Below are 20,364 nucleotides of genomic sequence, written 5' to 3'. Positions count from 1 at the left end.
AACAAACTCACGAATCTCTAGGATCTTCAGTTTTAGATTCTTTACAATTAGAGTTTTTCGACTAGTGGCAGTTTTCTGGGTGCTTGTGGGAAGATAAAACTGGTATCATATTTCTGGAGTTAAAAGACCATAATTTGTATAACTTGAGCTCAGATAAATCTGAGAAAGTATTTGTCCATTACTAAATAACTATTCAGGAGAGAAAGGAAGACAATGTACTGAATGATTTTCATTTATTCATACATTTATCCCAAATATTTGCCATTGAGGCCTTGCTTTTCTTCTGGACAGAGCAGGACTGTGCAATAAATGGTGGTTGTTTCATCACTCAAGTGTCTGCATGGATAAACCTCAAATGCTTAGCTATTTAATTGAATTCAAGTCAACCACACTCTTGATAAAATTTAAGATAAGGAGATCACTATGCTACAATGCCTTTCATTAAAGAAATGGCTATAAATATAGGAATTGTTCAAGAATGACCATATATATGTGAGTCTTTAAGAATCATAGGCAGAGTAGTAGCTAGTTACTGAAAACAGCTAGATGCTGGATCTAATCCAGGCATCAGTACTAAATAGATGCTGAATCACTAACCTTGATAAAGGATTAATTATTTCTAAAAACAAGAAAAGTGAAGAACAGTTAGAATGATTAGGAAGCAAGTAAACACAGGATTGCAATTCTGGATAAAGGTGCCTCCAAGTTCATCTGAGACATTTCTGGGACTTGAGTGTCTTAGCAATTTACATATCAATTTCTATCTTTAGGACCATACTCCTATCAAGTGTCATTACCATGATCCACTCCATGTCACCAGTCATGTTAGTTCTTTCTTGTTTAGTGAGTGAAGAGTAGCAGAGAGCACTTCCAAACTAATGATACATACACCAGATTTCATACATAAAGCAACCACCACACTGTGGGCATGCTGGTCTATAGCAAGAGAGAGAGAGTAGGTCATCACCTGGCTTCAAAAGCTATGGGAATTACTTCTGTTTTCCTCTGATTTGGAAATTCTGTTGCAGTGGTTGGAATCCAAAACCTAAATCACTTATGAGGCCCTTATATCTTGGGATGGAGAGATGGTAGACTCGATAGCTGCTGGTCAGTCTTCAAAGTTACAAATCATCTGTGTAAGATGTTGATGAGTCATCTAACCATGTGTTGTCCTATGATCCATTCTGAGATTAAAGTATCTCTGTTTATTTGTGTAATATGGCCACTTTATTATTTTTTTGCCTCCTGGCTCGATCTTTTGCTGTTTCTCTCTCACATTTTCTTTTAGTCATATATTTGTCAGATATTTATTGCTTCTTTTGTACTTACTCTTTTACTACCCTTTGTTATCCTCACATATTTTTTTCTCATTCTTGTATTCTGCTGCATCTCTTCTGTTTCTCTGCTGTTCCTGCTCTCAGTGTATATGAAGCTGGTGTTAGGTTTCACAGCTGTGTTTTTCTCTGCGCCTTCCTCACATCACTGGCATTGGATTCTGTTCTAAAAATATCCCATGTGACCCTTTCCCTGTGCTGTCCTAAGGCAGTGAGAGGATTCTTCCTTTTGAAGATGTCAGTCATACAGAAAGTAATATTAGAGGGCAGAAGAGACCTGGAGAACTGAGGTCATGAGACATCCCTGTGCAGATTTCTATTGCTAATTTCAAAGCTGGAGAGGAGAAAAGATACAGATGATTAGAGGGCCAAGCTCTACAGGGCAAGATGTAGGCTGCTGACAATGACAATAGAAAAGAAAGAAAAGAGTTCTTCAGTTTCTTGCTGTTTGATTAAAAGTACAGGCATTTATTGGAATCACAGCTATTAGGGAACAATTTTCAGCTTCTCATATTCGGTTTCTATGGGGAGAGAGTCACCTCTTGTATACTGGCATTATTTCTTGGCTCACAGACTGTCCTGTGCTGAAACTAGCAGAGGAGAAAAGAAGAGGTCCATTGCCCATTTTACTATAAGTCAGATTAGAATGTAATATCTACTGAAGATAAAGGGTTTCTATTAACTTATCCAACATACCCACCTTGCTATCCTCTTCCCCTTGCTTTGTCATCTATCGACTCAGTTCTATTAGTGTATTTGAAGATCTGTATTAATTTTCCTCCCTACTTTCCATTAGTGGGACGACAGAACTAATACCTTTCCTTTTCAGAAATTTCCTACAGAAATCAGTATTAGGGTCTTGTGCTGATTGCATGGTACAAATGCCTGGAGAGTTGAAAGGTGTTCCTCCTGCACATAGTAGTGGTCCTCTTCTGTAACTGTCAGCCAGTCACTGGGCAAACAGATCTCCTGCTTTTGTGTTGTGGGATTTTGCCTGAACCTTTCTTAGCTGAGAGATGGACCAGTTTCAGAATCCCAATGAGTAAGAGGTGTTTTCTTTGCCACCCAGCATGCCAGGAGGAAGGCTGAGAAAAAGAAAAAAGAGTACAGGCCTACTAACAACTAACTTTTTCTTAAAGTAACAGGGATTTTCTTTTTAAGATTTTAGTAAGGTGGAATATGCATGGCATGTATTGATTCTGGATTAAGTGCAGATTAATGGGTGGTTTGAGTATAGATTTACGTCTTCAGAGTTCCAGGACCTAGAAACTGATTATGAAGCACTGTTTATAGCTGTCCTATTCACTCTATTTGCAAATACTTTTATGTAAGAACCTCTACCACAAGGTAGTGTTGTGCCTATCACTACAAGGAAAAGATGTTCAGAGCTGCCCTACTTGTTGAAAATACATGGACAGGAAATTTTGGTATATTTTGCTGTGGCCGCTATGAGATCTATCAGCTTCTAGAAGAAATTATTTCTTTTCGAGTCTGTATGGCTATCAGACCTAGTCTTCGTAATTCTATTAATAATCAACGTTTGTCTGTCAGTATTTTGGTTTTGTCTCTATCAAAGTGAAAAAAAAGAGTCATGGAATGATATGGATGGGAAGGGACCTCTGGCAGTATCTAGTCCATACCCTGCTTGGTCATTAATTTCCCTTCTTGTAAATCATAGTTGTTGCCTCTTGTGCTTTCCCTATGCCTTTCTGAGAAAAACCTGTCTTCATCTTGTGATCACTGCTCCTCTGGATAGTGGCAGGCAGCAAATAAAATCTCTCTCAACCTCCTCTTCTCCAGTGTGAATAAATCCAGTTTCTTCAACCTCTCCAGTCAATAACCCACGCAAGACTTCCCAAAGTAACACCCACAGCTTCATGATGGTGCTTCTTATTACGGATCTAAATGCTTTTCCCATGTAGAAAGTCTGATTTCACACAACACTACCTTGCTTGGCTGTTGCTCATGTACTGCCCCTCTACTGAACCACAGTGACAGTTGCAGCCCCACAGGTGCAAGGTTGCCTATAGGCACCTTACCTTAGATGATACCATCCAGGCAGAGTGCTGCAAGGAACTTTTTCTGTTATTAAAGAAAGATTTTTCTTTTTTTTCCACTCATTTCCAAGATCATTCAGGTACTGGGTCATGAAGATATCTGAAATTATACACATTCCTCAGGGCTCAGTGTTGGGGCCTGTGCAATTTAATTTCTTTACCAACGACCTCAGTGAGGGGATTGAGTGTACCCTCAGTAAGTTCACTGATGACGCAAAGCTGGGCAGTTGCATAGATCTGCTTGAGGGCAGGAAGGCTCTTCAGAGGGACCTGGACAGGCTGGAGCAATGGGCTGAGGCCAATTATATGAGATTTAACAAGACCAAGTGCTAGATCCTGCACTTGGGTCACAACAACCCCATTGCAATGCTACAGGCTTGGGGCAGAGTGGCTGGAAAGCTGTCTGGAGGAAAAGGACCTGGGGCTATTGCTCAACATCCAACTGAATATGAGTCATCAGTGTGCCCAGGTGGCCAAGAGGCCAATAGCATCCTGGCTTGTATCAGAAATAGTGTGACCAGCAGTACCAGGATTGTCCCATTGTAGTCAGCATTGGTGAGCCACACCTCAAATACTGTGTTCAGTTCTGGGCTCTTCACTACAAGAGGGACATTGAGGTGCTGGAATGTGTCCAGAGACAGCCAACGAAGCTGGTGAAGAGTATGAAGAACAAGTCTTATGAGGAGTGGCTGAGAGAGCTGGGGTTGTTTAGCCTGGAGAAGAGGAGACTGAGGGAAAACATGAGGTTTAGTGGTAAGCTTGGCAGTATCATAGTATCATAGAATCATTTCATCGGTGTTGCAGTTTAGGCCCATCCAGGGACACAAGATCACAATTAGACTTAAGTACCACAAACTTCAGAACCCCTGAAGGACTGAGAGGGCTCAATTGCACTTATAGTGCCAGACAAAACAGACAAGGCTACTCAGCTTGTGGAAGAAAATGAAACTTAATTTAATCCACCTCAAACTAAAACATAACAAAAAGAAATATCCAACAGAAAGAATAATGAAGTGCATCCCTTCTCTCTTCCTGGGCTCAGAGCCCTGAGCCTGGTGTCATTACCTCCTCCCCCCATAAGCAGTGCTAGGGGCAGGGAACAGGGGCGCAGTCTGTCCTTTCCTGATGTTTCTTGTCACTTATCACACTCCTGAAAAGTGCTCCCCACCAGCCCTCTCTTGCTCCAGCTCGGGGTCTCCCACACACCCAACAGCCCTGCATGGGCTGCTCTGATGGGGTGTTCATCTTCTCCAGGTTGGGGTCTAAACTGCTCACTCCCTCTGACCCAGAGTCTCCAACTCTCACCCCTTCTGTCACAAGGTCTCTACTTCTCATTGAGGGCTACAAGTATGTCTCTGGTCCAGCACTGTTTCTTCTGTCTTTTTTTCCTGCCTGCAGGGTCTGTGTGGCTGCCTCCATCTTGCCCTTCCCTTCCATCTCCTCCTATGCACTTCAAATTCCCATCCTTAAATAGTGATGGCAGAGGTGCCTGATTAGCCCGGCTGGGCCAGAGGTGGGTCCAAACCTCAGAGCCAGGGGAAATTCCAATAACTCTTTACCGGGCATGCACTGCAGCCCCCTCTCCCTGTTAGGAAGCAAAAGCAGCTCCTTGCAAAACCATGACAGTTGGAAAGAGTAAGGTTGGAAAAGACCTTTAAGATCATCAAGTCCAACCCCTAACCTAACACTGTCTAGCCCAACACTAAACTAAACCATATTCCTCCACACATCATCTATGCATCTTTTAAATACTTCTAGTGATGGTGACTCCACCACCTCCTTGGGCAACTCATTCATATGCTCAATAACCCTCACAGTGAAAAAAGCTCTTTCTAACATCTAATCTGAACCTCCCTTGTCAGTGTTGAGTCAGTGGTTGGTAATGACCGTATGGATGGTATTGACAATCTCAAAGGTCTTTTCCAGCAGAAATTATTCTATTATTCTGTGATTCTATGTTATTTCAAACAATCAAAGATATCCAGAAACAAGGCAAAGATCTCACACACCAGGAGCTAGCTGAACACCAGTTGTGTTGCCTCTCAACACTACAGACAGTTGTCTACTGAGAAAGCTGTTGCAACTATAGCACAGTAGCAGTAAGAAAATCTTTATACTTAAATGAGTTTGTCCAGTTACTTGTTCCTTACTTATGACAATATTAAAGGTTTACCACAAACGGTACACATCTCATGTCCCAGCAAATAAATGCCAAAGCTTGGCAGCATGCTGATCAGCCTCCCCCTTGCCATTGATCTTGAGCAGTAAGAAGCAAAAGAATCTGCTTTTGTGTAAATGGCATAAGCGGACAGCGAACATTTATTTGGAACCTAAGAGAATAGCTGCATGCTATTAGCTTTTTTTATATGGAGGAAGAAAGTACATGACTGTTTTGACAGATGATACTTGCATGCTAATGTGATAGTGTATTGGATTAAATTGTTTCAGACAATTTTGAGGTGAGGCAGGGAAAGGGCAGAAAGACTGTACTAGCATTCCTGATATTTCAAAAAGTTAGACCTGTTGCTAGTAAAATTGTCAACAGCAGTAGTATAGGGGCAACTGAGTTACAGAGTGCTGCCCAAGCTATACAGCAGGTGGCATACAAAGTACAATACATGAGAAATCATGCATCAACTTGGAAATGTAGAGTAAATATAAATCCTCAAGGTACACTTTGGTACTGTTGTGAATCTCCACAAAATCTCAGCAAAAAACCTGCACACGCTGATGGTATACACCATCAGCTTTTTTTGACACTGCTTTGTTTTGACACTGTTAAGGATATATGCAGGATTAAAGGATTTGCTCATGTTGTTAAAACTGAGTCATATATCTCTACAGCAAATTCCTGTTTCTTGGTGAAGTAGTTGATTCTTATGTGTTCTTAAAGGAACCAAGTCATTGTTGGGGTTGACAGTCATCCGTTTCCACGGAGTAGTTACCAAAGGTCAGGGATCAGAGATGTTTGCCTATGAGCTATTTGCATTGGGAGTGCATAAGAATACAAAGCATTTTCATTGTATTTATTTCACACTGATAATGTATATATGAGTTGCACCTACAGTCTTTCAGAAAACCATTACTCACAGCTCTAAAACTTCTGACAAATTCCATGCAGTATGTTCTTTTCTGATTTGGTGATGTGTTTAAACATAGTGTTTAAACACATTACCTTGTGGATGCTCAAGTTTGTTTCAAATTGAGTTAGGCCAATTAGTTGCAACAGCACATAGACTAGAATGCACATTCTTTGATCCTGTGTAAACTACTGCCGTGACTAAGGATGTATATAACCTGAGTCTTGGAGCTTCCTAAAGCTCTGCTCTTCTGTTCACACTGAAGGGAACAGAATTTGCCTGAAGATTACTCACAGAAGCTGACAAAATATTTCACCATTAAAAATATACTACTGCTTTTAACAGCTACAGAAAAACAATTACTCCTGTTTTTAGTATGTAATCAGTCTAGGTACAGAACATAGCCATGCAAAGAGATCTCAGAATTAGATGAGCCTTTCTGCAGACAGCTGAATAAATCCCTGGAAGCCATGTGCTGGAGCAACACACAGCAGGGCACAAGCAATCTAGGAGGTTTCTGACATACATTTGTCAACAAGCTCTTATCACAAGCAACAAGAGGAGGTGCTCTGCTGGACCTGATACAAACAAGGAAGGACTAGTTGAGGGTGTGAAGGTCCACAACAGCCTCAGGATCTGAGGGGAGAGAAGGGATAAAAACAAGATCACAATCTTGAGTTCAGGAGAGCAATCTTTGATTGTTCATCAATCTGATTGGAAGAATCCTGTGGGATATGGCCCTGAAAAGTAGAGGTGTGCAAGAGAGCTGGTTGATATACAGGAATCACAGAATCTCAGGAAGGACCTATCATGATGAGCAGAAAATAAAGCAAAACCAGCAGGAGGCCTGCATGAATGAATGAAGAGATCCTGACTAAACTCAGACATAAAAACAATGTAAGTAGGGTCATGTGATCTGGGATGAGTACAGAAACACCTGCCAGATGTGTAAGGATGAGGTTAAGAAAGCCAAAACTTATCTGGATAATCTGACGAGGGACGTGAAGAGCAACAAGAATGGCTTCTACAGGCATATCTGCAGCAAAACAGGCTGTGGACAATGTGGGCCTTCTGCTAAAAGAGCAGGGAACAAGGAGCAAGGACTCTCATTGGAAGAAGATGAGATCAGGGAACATTTAAACATACTGGAAATACATAAATCCATGGAACCCAATAGGGTGTACCCACAAGTGCTGAGGGAGTTGGTCAATTTGGCAAAGCTACTGATCTTTAAAAGGTGGTAGGGACTGGGAGTGGTTACTGACGACTGGAGGAAAACAAATGTCATTCTTTTCTTCAAAAAGGGAAAGAAGTCCACCAAACTAGTCTGGTCCACTTCACCTCAGTTGCCAGGAAGACAGTGAGGAAACTCATCCTTGGAACCATTTCCAGACACATGAAAGACATGAAGGTGATTGGGAGAAACTAGCATGGATTTATGAAGGGAAAAATAATGCTCAACCAACCTGATAGCCTTCTGTGATCAGATGACAGCTTGATGGATGAAGGGAGAGCAGTGGATTTTGTTTATCTTTACTTTATCAAGGCTTTTGAAACTGTCTCCTACAATATCCGCATAGCAAGCTGATTAAGTACAAGTTAGACAAATGGACCTCAAAGTGGATTGAAAACTGTCTGAAGTGCAGGGCTCAAAAGATTGTGATCAGTAGCCAGCTGGAGGCTAGCTATTAGCAGTGTAACCCAAGGGTCAATACTGGATCAAATACTGTTTATTCTCTTTGTTAATTACCAAGGTGATGGAATAGACTTTCAGCAAATTTGCAGATAATGCAAAACTGAGATGAGTAGTTGATACACCAGAGCGTTGCGCCGCCATTCAGAGGGACCTTCACAGACTGAAAGAATGTGCAGAGAAGTGCCTCATGAAGTTCAACATGGGAAGTACAATCCTGCACCAGGGTAGCAATAATCCAATGCACCAGTACATTATGGGGACCCACTGGTTGGAAAGCAGTTTGACAGAAAGGGCCTGAGGTCCTGGAGGACACCAAGTTGAACATGAGACAACAGTGTGCCTTTGCTGCAAATTTCAATAGTATTCTGGGCTACATTAGGAGGAGTGAAGTTGAGAAAGTGATCCTCCCCCTCTACTTAGCAGTGGCAAGGCCACACCTGGAGTCCTGCATCCAGTTCCGAGTTCCCCAGCTGAAAAGACACATGGAGCTACTGTAGAAAGTTCTGCAAAGGGCCACAAAGATGATGAAAGCACTGGAGTATCTCTCATACAAGGAAAAGTTGAGAGAGAAGGCTCAGGCAAGAGACTGAAGATGATAGTGGGTTGGACTATATGATCTCTTAAAGGTCCCTTCCAACTCCTATCATACTACCATCCTATGATTGTATGATGGAGCCAGACTCTTTTCAGTGATGCCCAGTGACAGGGCAAGATTTAATGGGCACAAACACAAGCACAGAAAGTTCTGAGTAAATGTAAGGAAAGAGATTTTGTTGTGAATGTCTATAGAGACTGTAGAATTTGCATCCTTGGAGATATTAAAAAGCTGTCTGGACACAGACCAGCCCAATCTGCTCCAATTGACACTGCTTGAATATAGTATTGGGCAAGACAGCTGATGTCCCATCTAAGTCTGCAATTAACTACTCAGAGGAACAGCAGTGCAAGTTACCTATTGGTCAAAAATATTATTGTCTTCTAAACATCCCACAGAATGCATTTCTAATTCCTTATTGGTAATGAACTCTAATGTCTTCCTTTATTTTTAAAGGACTCACAAAAAAACTCTGGCATTTACTTCCACTACAGAAAAGCAAATTAAAACTGTATGCCTGCATCTAAATTCTGAGAAGGTGTGACTTTAATAGAACAAGATGTATATTGTCTCACCAGTAATTTTGAAGGGATTCTGAACTCACTATCTCCTGAGATATAGCAAAACAATCCTTCTCAATTTATTTTCTCTATATCAATCATTATTTTTGTAGAAACAGAAATGCAAATATTATTCAAGGTGTAATTGCACATTGCATTTTATTTAGTGTTATTTTCCTCCTACTTAACCCACAGTTCTAAACGAAGTGCTGAGAGAGTCATTATCACAACCATTCTGTTGAACCTCGAGACCTTATTCTTAAATACTAAAAATCAGCTTAAATAGTAACGGTTGGATGATTGTGAATGCAAACCTAGAATGTCTGTTCCTCTTCACAGTCATCACTTTACAATTATTGTGACTATTTCATCCATCATTTTATTTCTCAGTCATCCTGTTAAGGTCCTTATACAATTCCTCAGTCAGACTTTGTTCCTCTGAATAAGTTGCCAGTAAATTGTGATCCCATCTCCAGACCAGAGAAGCATTTGATATTACACTTCTTGACATAGAGGACAGGGCATTGAGTGCATAGTGATTTTAGTTCCAGTTTCATATAGAAAAAGGGCCTGATGGAAATATCTTTTCCTTTAATTGGAAGTCAGTAATGCTCTGTGTGTACACCCAAGCTTTGCAAGAATGACAATGGCAAGCTCCAACATAGAGCAAGTATGCAACGTAGCAGTGACAGAAGAAACAGTAACTGTGGTGGAGGAACTTTTTTCAGGGGTAATTCTGACTCCTTCTGTTGGAGATTCAGCAAGGGCTAGGAAGAGTTCTCCTGTTGCCTGAGCATGGGTTTTAATTTTTCAAGTGACAGTGTACGTTGTAGATGAGATCATCTATTGACTGCCACAAGTGATAGCTTCTTACTTAGATGCTGCTTCCCTGACCTACACTGAACTCATTTAAAGCACGACACTGAGTAGTTAATTGTGTAAAGACATTAATGTTTTTTCATCACTTTACATTTCACCTTGCTGAGGGCAGAAGTATCAGAGCAGGTGCAAGGAAGAGAATGGGAATATCCTTTCTTTAGGCCACTCACAATTTTGAAGTAGCTGTGAAGGTTCAGGCCAATGCTGAAAACACCTGAATTACTGAGTGTTATCTAATCCAGCATCTTCCTTACCTTTGAAGAGTACTCTAAACTACTCTTACCCATGACTCCTGAAGAGTTACCTTTTTTTTCTCCTAACTGCTCTCATACCAAATGATAAAAGACAAATCTCACACTTTATCTGGAAATGTGGAATAGGGGATACTAAGAAGTTCAAAGTCTGATAAACTATTGGCTTTTGATTAGGCAGGTGCACAGTGTGACAGGCAGTCTTTTCTGTGTAGGGCTCAGGTAATGTGGCCTATTCCACTCTAACTAGTAGCCTTTCACCACAAGCCTGCAGAAGAAGAGACTCAGAACACCTGCAAGAAGTAGTCCTTCCCATAGTACCTTTCACTCTACATTCAGTTTTAGCCCTGAGATATGAACCTCATCCTTATTCTATAGTTTGTCACCTATGTCACCTTTATTCCATAGTTTTACTCTTACTAGAGTTTTACCATGGGAATCTGCCCAAATGCTATATAGGCTACCCATAGTCATAGCTGTATTAAAGAAACACCACTCTTGAAGCATGAATCACAACAATTTAAACTTGTGAAGCAGAATCAACATCTGCCCAAAATGCCCTATTGGGTCAACTCTTGTGAGCTCTGTCCCACTCCTTCATCTGTTAGGAAACAGAACCCCAGGGGCTGGACATGTACTGAATTACCTTTTCCTTCAAAAGTGGCAGTCCTGGGAAAGAAAGAGAGAGAATTAATGTGTCCTTAGTTGTTCACTAAGTATAGTTTGCATATTAATTTTTGATGTGCTGTTTCTTCCAATCCTGTTTGGTTTATGTTCCACTCAGCCACCTAACTCCTGATACCTTCTAGAAGATGATATCCCTATAGCAAGTACTTAGGATAATGTATTAACAAAAGACCCTAAGATACTCTGGCACACTCTTTCCAAATCCTTCTACAATGACTTTTAACCCTTTCAGAATATTTAGGGTTTTTTCATCTTTCAATGCAACACCTTTTTATGAATGTAGGCTTCTTGCTCTTTCTCTGCACTTCCCAGATCAGTGTGTTTGGGTTTGTAGTAAATGAATCATGTCTAAAGAGAATGAGCAATCAGCTAATGACATTTTGCTACTAAATGTGGAGGACTGAGGCTGATGCAACTGATGACATAACAGTATATCAGCTGACTCTTTATGCCTTTCTGGGTGAAGTTTTACAGTATTATATAATATGATCTAACAGCAGGTAGCTATGAGAGAGAATAGGCTTACTTTCTTCTTGGACATACTTTCCTACTGCCCTTGTCTTGATGAACCTAAGGCCCATGACTACAATGTTTAATTAGCTCGTTGATTGATCAGAAATCTAATCCATCAAAACAATTAGTTTTCCATTGGCCCAACTTGGTTGCTTCTCAGTCATGTGACTGCTCAAACCCCCATGAAAGCAAGAGAAAATTATTTGGTAATACAGTTTCTTGCTCTATAAGAGTGACTTTCTACAGGAAGGTCAGACCAACTGCAGGAAACAGGCTTCTGATGCTAAACATTAAGAAGGTTATCAGCACACTTTTGGACTGAAGATTTAGGAGAAAATAACAGCTGCAAAAGCACCTTTTCTGCAGGCCATTTCGATGCACGACAGTAAAGTTACAAAAATTCTGTATCCTCAAGTGCAGGGCAAATCAGAGTCTGTGAACAATGAAGTTAGACAAAGAAAGCAAATATCATTCAAATTAAATACAGTACCAAAACAAGAACCAAAGTAGTGGTATGCTTATTTCTATAAATGCTAGAATTATGAAAAATAACAGTCTCTTGTCCTAACAGGAGATACACCAGGCATATTAAATTCTTTGAGGAAGACAATTAATGGGAAATTGTAATGTCAGAATACAAAATATGGAGAAAGATAAGCTAAACTATACTAGTGATACAGTAGTATTGTATGCTGATGAGAACCTGGATCAAACTAATTAACTCCATATCTGAATAATGTTGAGATTTCAGACCTAGACAGGAAGCTTGTAGTGTTGTATCTGCATCATCCCCTTCATAGAATCATAGAATCATAGAATGGTAGGGTTGGAAGGGACCTTTAGAGATCATCTAGTCCAAACCCCCTGCAAAAGCAGGGTCACCTAGATAAGGTCGCAATCCCCTTCTGAACCTAGATTGCGACACTCTGATACGTTGATTGAGATCAGAGAGCCAGCTAGAGCAGAAGCTACAGCAGTAATAAAAAATTGCAATGACCCTCATATAGGCTGGGCAAATGTCACACACGGATGTGAAGTAGACACCAATGATTATTGTGGAATAGTCAGATATGGAGTCCACAATAGGTTGTAACTGGATGTGGTGCTAAACAATTCAATTTATTAGTTGAAATCACTGTTTCATAGTGACAACAATGTGCTTGAAGTCAATTTTCCTGTGAAAGCAATAGGGGTCAAAAAGCCACTAAAATGGATTAAACAGAAAACTACATTAAAAAAAAAAAAGAAGCCTTTTAATCAATTAAGACACATGAACAAAAAAAAAATTAAATGTTTGCAGATAACATGGATGTTACTGAAAGACAGCATGCTGGTTTCTAAAGAAAATAGGTCACAGAATCTTAAGGTTTGGAAGGGACCTCAAAAGATCATCTAGCTCAAATCCCTTGCCAGAGCAAGATCACCTAGAGCAGGTCACACAGGAACTTGTCCAGGTGGATTTTGAATGTCCTCCAGAGGAGGAGACTCAACAACCCATCTGGGCAGCCTGTGCCAGTGCTCCCTCACCCTCACAGTGAAGAAATTCTTCCTTGTGTTTCTTTGCAATCTCTTATGTTCCAGCTTATACCTGTTGCATCTTGTCCTATTATTGGACATCACTGAGAATGGCTCCATCCTCCTGACACCCATCCTTTATGTATTTGTAAACATTAATGAGGTCACCCCTCAGTCTCTTCCAAGCTGAAGAGCCTCAGATCCCTCAGCCTTTCATCATAAGGGAGGTGCTCCCCTCCATTAATCATCTTGGTGCCCCTGTGCTGAAGTCTCTCCAGCAGCTCCCTGTCTTTCTTGAACTGAGGGGCCCAGAACTAGACACAATATCCCAGATACGGTCTCATGAAGGCAGAGTAGAAGGCGAAGAAAACCTCTCTCTCGACCTACTAACCACACATCTTCAAATACACCCCAGGATGCCATTGGCCTTCTTGGCCACGAGGGCACACTGATGGGTCACAGTCATCCTCCAGGACCCCTAGATTCCTTTCCCCTACATTACTCTCTAACAGTTCATTCCCCAACCTGTACTGGTACATGGGGTTTTTCTTTCCCAGATGCAAGACTCTACACTTGCTCTCATTGAATTTCATTAGATTTCTCTCTGCCCGACTCTCCAGCCTGTCCAGGTCTCATTGAATGGCAGCACAGCCTTCTGGTGTGTCAGCCACTACCCCCAGTTTAGTATCCTCAGCAAACTTGCAGATAGTGCCCTCTGTTCCCTCATCAAGGTCATTAATGAATATATTCAACAGTAACGGTCCCAGCACTGACCCCTGAGGGATTGCACTAGATACAGGCCTCCAACTAGACCCCGCCTCATTGATCACCACTCTCTGCCTTCTTCCCTTCAATCAGTACAGAATTGTAGTGGGTATGGGATGGTAGTGATTTTCCACAGCAGCTCCTGCAGTGCTGTGCTTACTGTTGATATCAATATTATGACTACCGCTTGCACAACATCAGGGCTGTCCCTCCAGCATTGCTTCCCCCACCTTCACCAATAGCTGTGGATGGGCATGATCTTGGGAGGGACTATGGCCAGGACAGCTGACCCAGGCTGACCAAGGAGATATTCCATACCACATGACGTCAGCTCAGTAATATAAACTGGGGGAGAGGAGCAGGAAGGGGAGGCGAGATTCATTTCTGGCCTTCCAAAAGCAACCGCTACGCGTACTGCAGCCCTGCTTCTCGGGAGGTGGCCGGACATCGCTGCTGATGGGAAGTAGAGAGTAACAGCTTATCTGCTTCTGCTTTGCTTCCCGAGCGCGCGGCTTTGCTGCTTATTTATTAAACTGCTTTTATCTCAACCCACGAGACTCCCATCTTATTTTCTCCCCTTCCCTGGCTTGCTGAGGAGGTGGGGGATAAAGTGATGTGGTGGGCACCTGGCATCCAGCCAGGCTCAAACTACCACAAGAATCCACCTCACTACCTGATCATCCAGCCCACACTTTCTCAGTTTTTGCTGTGAGGATGCTGCCACAAAGGAAGCCCTTGATCCTTCTTTCAACTGCTTCAGATCCTTTAAAGGAGTGCTGTCCTCTGCCAGGATGCAGATGATATTCTTCGTAGAACTGTCTTTTTCTTTAAGATGTAGAGGAAATATGTGATATTATCCATATCCCAAAGAGGTTGAATGAATAACCAGCAAAAAAACCAAACCCATTCCACGACAAGTAAAGTTCCAAATCCTTCAGCTTATCCCAGTTCTCCTAATTCTTGTTGTAGAAAGATGGATCCCAAAACAGGCAAATGCCTGTTACAGCTGATCCGTTGCCACATCCTTCTGCTGGCAGCCATCTCTATATGTAGCTGTGGAAAAATAGTCAGGTGCATGCCATTTCCCAAAGCTTTTGGCTCCATCTTTTCACAGATCCTACGTCACCCATGTTAAAATGGTCACTAGGGCCAGCAAGAAATGTCCTCACAAAGAGTGGGAAGGACGGCAGTTCTATGTAAGAGGTTGTCTGTGCATACTCTAGTGCAACAAACAGATTGTATCAGGAGTGGCTCTACTTGAACTCTTCTACCGTGATGTAGATGAAAGAAGCACTATTATCTAGTTGAAGGTGTGTCAGGTGTCCTTTAGGGAGTGCTGACCCCCTGGCTTCCCAATATCTGGCTTTCATTTCCAATATAGCTTTGCAAGCAGGCCAGAAGCAAAATTCATAGCCAGAACTAGACACTCCTATGGACTGATACTTCCAAGGAAGGCATCCTGATAAAATGACATTGCAGACTTGGTATCCGAACACAGATATTAAAGACATTAATGCACTTCCAAGCAGATCTGAATGAGCAGCAGCTGATTTAGTGCAATGACCATGTTTCACAGCATTCAAGACTACGGGTCAAGAGGGGACAGGACTGTATTGATCAGTGGCAAAGCTCAGTATGAAATTTTTGTAGACAGACATCTCTGTTCAAGTGGTCATGCCATACAATGTAGTTAGATTGCCAGGGTGATGGTCTCCTGCAGGAATACAATGAGGAACCTTCCTGCCCAAAGCAAGGATGGTATGCAGCCCCTGCAGAGACCTTCCCTCCATCCCATGGCATTTAATGACACTGTTTTAAGCTGTTTCTTTTGGAGGCAGAGAGAATAGGGGTGAGGAACCTTCTTGTCAGCAGTGGTGGTGCCATTGGTAACTACAGTACTGTATACCAGCAGTTCAGAAGGTCATCAAGTTAATTGCAACCAAGGTTACAGTGGGTGGGGGAGAACTCTGTATTTCTGTCCTTCCTGACTTATACACATCAAGATTTATCTGTTTTTAAAGAAATAAAATAAAATAATATTATTTTTATTCTAGTAAAGACTGTTAAATTTTGAGTTTTAAAGCCTATTGGTCTTGACCAGAGCTCACTAGGACATCTAGTCAGACCTACTTTAAAGTTCTGTATGAGTTTGGATCTATTTATAAAATATAATTGTGCTATCTTCCCTTTCACTTGGTTTTCTGTGTCTTGCTTTTGCTGCTAGGTTTGCTCAGGTTCTGTCTCCTTGTTCTTTTTGCTCGGTTTCAAACTGTGACCACACTGTGATATAAGACATCCTCAAATTAATGAGTAATTTACCTTAGGTACCATCATCATCATCATAGACACGTTTTTGTTTCATTTTATTCTGGGGTGAATTCACAAAGTGTTCTGTGCAGACTGTTGAAGTTGGATTGTTTCTGGCAACATAACCCTGCTTCTTTAAAGCTCATTTGTTTTTTGCCAAGTGATGGCATATCATGCTCTCATGCATATCACGCTCTCATATCATGTCATACCATATTGTCATCATGTCATATCATGATCTGCTCAAGTTTCCTTCCAAGTTCATCTATACCTTGGTTCTACTTCAGTGGTTCCTTCATATCCCTATGTTACTATAAGTATTTACCTGCTTTCAATTGTGAGATTTTTTTTCTCTATTCTGTGTCTCCTCTAGTAACATCATCATCCCTTCAGTTATCAAAACTGGCAGGTAGCTTACTGATGTTGGTTGAGCTCATTGTTTTTTTGCCTGGCTGAGAAACAAGCAACAGAGTAGAGAGGAGAAACTGGTGAATACTCTAGCCTATGGAAAAGTGAGCATCAAGAAGACCAAATTTTGACATATGTCCATAACTTAATGGCCATAGAGCAGTTTGGTGATATTGTTAAAGAGTTCCCCATAAAGGCAGTTGAGAAGGCTGAGATTAAGATGCAATGCTTAGCAGTTTACAGGGAGGCTTGACTTCTCCATTAGGCCTTGATGTTTCTCTTGTGGACTATGAACATAGAAAAATTGTCTTGGGACACTGAGTGTGCACCCATCTCATTCTGTCTCATTGTATTTGCTGACACCTTTATGATTGTCACTCGGTATTTTAGGGCAAAGGAGAGGACAAAGAAGCTCACCTAATTTTGTTCTCATTGAAAATATGGCTTGCAGAGGATGGGGAGATGTGAAAGGAGAGATCTCATGGATAGTCATTTCTGCTTCATCCTATCTGCATTCTGTCTCAACACTTCTAGCTCTGTCTTACTGTCTTCTTTCCTTGTCTCCCCCTCCCCCTTCCCTCTCCTTCAGGAGTTCCCCTCTTGCCCACACCTGATATTCAATCCCAGTAGAGTTAGTGCCTTTTGCTGAGATCAGACAGGGCGCTGGGGAATCATGTGACAGACGAAGGTTGCTATAAATATAATCAAGCCCAGCAATTGCTGCCTTTGTGGAAGAGAGGAGAAAGTGAGAGAGGCACAAGGAGGAAGAGGAGGAGAGGCAGAGAGAAAGTGAGGAATGGTACAAGTCATGGTGGTTTGAGGAGAGAAAAGAAAGAGGGAGTGGAAGAAAGTATGGAGGTGGTTCTAGATAAGGCTCAGAGCAGCAGTTCTGTTATAACTATGTGTGAGGAAGAGTAGAGGCATGGAGAGCTCAGAGGCCGTGATGCAGGAATCCAGATCAAAATCAGGTTTGGAGGAGAGCACACCACAATACGACTATGTCTGCTTTGAGAAATGCTCCTGTTACAAGACACCTTTGGAGGCAGGACACGAGGCCAGGGGGACAGGGGACGACCTGCACTACCTTGAGAACTCCCTCAGCTACCCACAGGTATGGCTGGACAACTGGGATGGTTGTGGCAGCACAGGTCTCCCTGGGATCACACAGGGTCTTGGGGTTTCCAGAATGATGCTTGTAGAGCACACATCCCTGCCCATTCCCAACCCTACTAGCTATCTCCTTCACTTGCTGACTCTCAGGTTAAGCATTGACTTGCACTAAACCCAGGAGCACTATCAGTATTTTGAGTAAGAGGCCATTTTCACGTGCCATGGACACAAAGAGAATGGGCAAAGCCAGATGGGGAAAATCAACCTAACCATTAATGTCTTTGTAATAGCAAAAAGAAACTGCAACTGCATTCAGCTGCATAGCTGTTAAGTAAAGCAGGAGAGTGAATAAAAACAAAGACAATAAAAACAAAGAGAACAGTGATGGCTATCTGTCTACACAGCTGTATAGATGTGGTCATGCAGAGCTTTGTTCTGACTTTTCTCTGACCAAAAAGCAACTCATGGTCATAGATCCATATATATATATAGATACCTTTGATAGCTCTTAGGGACGCTGTAAGTGATGGATATTCTAACCCTTAAACTTGACCTGACTTTTGCTCTGATTCATTCAAGCAGTGGTTCAGAAAAATAACTGGAACATCAATGTACTCTGGTTATGCCTTCTTGTTCTTTTACCCATTATATCCCCTCTACCTCTCCTTTTGAGATAGTATCCTGCAAAGGGGAGCTTTTACATCTGAGTTTTGTGTCCATGTCTGGGCTCCTCAGCTCAAGAAGGGCAGAGAACTTCTGGAGAGAGTCCAGCACAGGGCCACCAAGATGATCAGGGGATTGGAGCATCTTTCATACAAGGAAAGGCTGCGGGAACTGGGGCTGTTTAGTCTGGAGGAGACTGATGGGGGATCTCATTAATATTTATGAGTACATAAATGGTGAGTGTCAGGAGATTGGGGCATCCCTTCTTTCTATTGTATCTAGCAACAGGACAAGGGGTAATGGGATGAAGCTGGAACACAAAAAGTTCCATTTAAACATAAGGAAAAACTATTTCCCTGTTCAGGTGAGGGAGCTCTGGCACAGGCTGCCCAGAGGGGTTGTGGAGTCTCCTTCCTTGGAGGTCTTCAAGACCTGCCTGGACATGTTCCTATGTGACCTGATCTGGGTGGACTTGCTTCTGCAGCAGGGTTGGACTAGATGATCTCTAAAGGTCTCTTCCAACCCCTACCATTCTATGACTCTATGATTCTATGAAACAATAGTCCAAATGGGAAATTGTCTGGACAGAGGTCTGATGAGAACAGTTTGTGCTTCATTTACATTGATACAAGACAATAGTTTGACCACAGCAGCCTTGACAACAGGCTGATACAGGGTGGGATGGAATGGAGAGGTGCATGCACGCACCTGGAGCTGAGCTCTATTGTGATTCAGCCTTTGAATTGTCTCCTGAGCCAAGTGAAGCTGGAGCAGGCACTGGGGCTGGAGGCAAGGGCAGCTGGTGGGAAGGAGGTGTCTCACCTCAGTCCCGGTCTGGCCATGGGTGAATGTCACAGCTCTTCTGGGAGGATGGCACAGGCTTGCCCTGTGAGGTGCCAGTGGAACAACACCTAGGGCTGGAGAGATGAAGTGGGTTATGGAAATGCATCTTCTGCTATATGTTCTGTACGCTGGGGGTGAGGAGGAGTTGCAATATGCAAACTGTTTCTCCAGTAAAGCACAAAATGGTCCTAGTCCATATGTATCCACCCAAAATGCTAGTCCCACACATCTAAAACTGTACTGACAAGGAGGTGCAGGTGATAGAGTGCACTAGCACAACCCACCTCCATGCTCCTTCTACCAGCTACTACATCGTCATTGTTCTCAGCTCCAGGGGCACGCTGATTGATGTATGTAGATAGACAACCTCATGTACAGAAAAGCAGGCCATCAAATGCATTCCCATGCATACCTGCAGGCAGTAACAGCCCCAATCAAATATACATTTGTCTTTCAGCAGGGCTAACTCCAAAGCTGTGTCAGATTGTCCAGGGCATTGTCCAGGCATGTTCTGAACATCTCCAAGACTCACCAACATCTCAAGATTCACCCACGACTCTGGTCATCTGTTCCTGTGCTGAATTACCCTCAAGAGCGGGTGACTGGGGACATGTTTTCCTTCGGCACAGACTTTCCTTTCTTGAAAGTTATGCCTTTTTCCTTTTGGCCTTCACTGTGCCCCTCCAAGAAGTCTCACTCTGATATTTCTCGACAACCCCTCTTTTCTTTCAGGTGGTGAGACTGCTGCTAGATCTTCCCTTTGCCTTCTGTTCTTCCAGAGAACAATTATTTTATTACTGCCCCCAGCCCATCACACGTGCTTAATTGGCTCTAGGTCCAAGCAGTCGAGCCTAGCCTTTTTATTGACATTTAATTTTACTTATGGAGTGAGTTTTGGGACGTTTCACCTTTGAGACCAAATATGGCTAATCTTTTGTGACCCATCAGGAAAAAAGAACCCTAAGGAATATCATCTCAGAATTAGCAGGGTGGCTACAAGACATGGAGTAAGAGAGATCAGCAGTAGAGTCCAAGGCTCACCTCAGTGTCCAGGTACAGCAGATTAAAACCAGTGTGCACTGACAGTGTAGGGGGAAGTGA

The 20,364-nt window shown here is 42.3% G+C and overlaps 1 protein-coding gene across 1 annotated transcript in view; it reads left to right on the top strand.

Annotated features, from left to right (window-relative positions):
• Positions 1-20,364, top strand: part of CLCN1 (chloride voltage-gated channel 1) — a 60,003-nt gene that overhangs the window by 8,225 nt on the left and 31,414 nt on the right. Inside the window, exon 4 of the mRNA XM_062009352.1 lies at positions 17,557-17,758. Within this exon, the coding sequence (XP_061865336.1) occupies positions 17,557-17,758 (202 nt within the window). The remainder of the gene's footprint in view (positions 1-17,556; positions 17,759-20,364) is intronic.

The sequence above is a fragment of the Colius striatus genome, chromosome 1 (genome assembly GCF_028858725.1).
Source record: "Colius striatus isolate bColStr4 chromosome 1, bColStr4.1.hap1, whole genome shotgun sequence".
In the NCBI taxonomy this organism is placed as follows: Eukaryota; Metazoa; Chordata; class Aves; order Coliiformes; family Coliidae; genus Colius; species Colius striatus.
The sequence above is the reverse complement of the archived record's forward strand: the minus strand, read 5'-3'. Positions and strand labels throughout refer to the sequence as shown.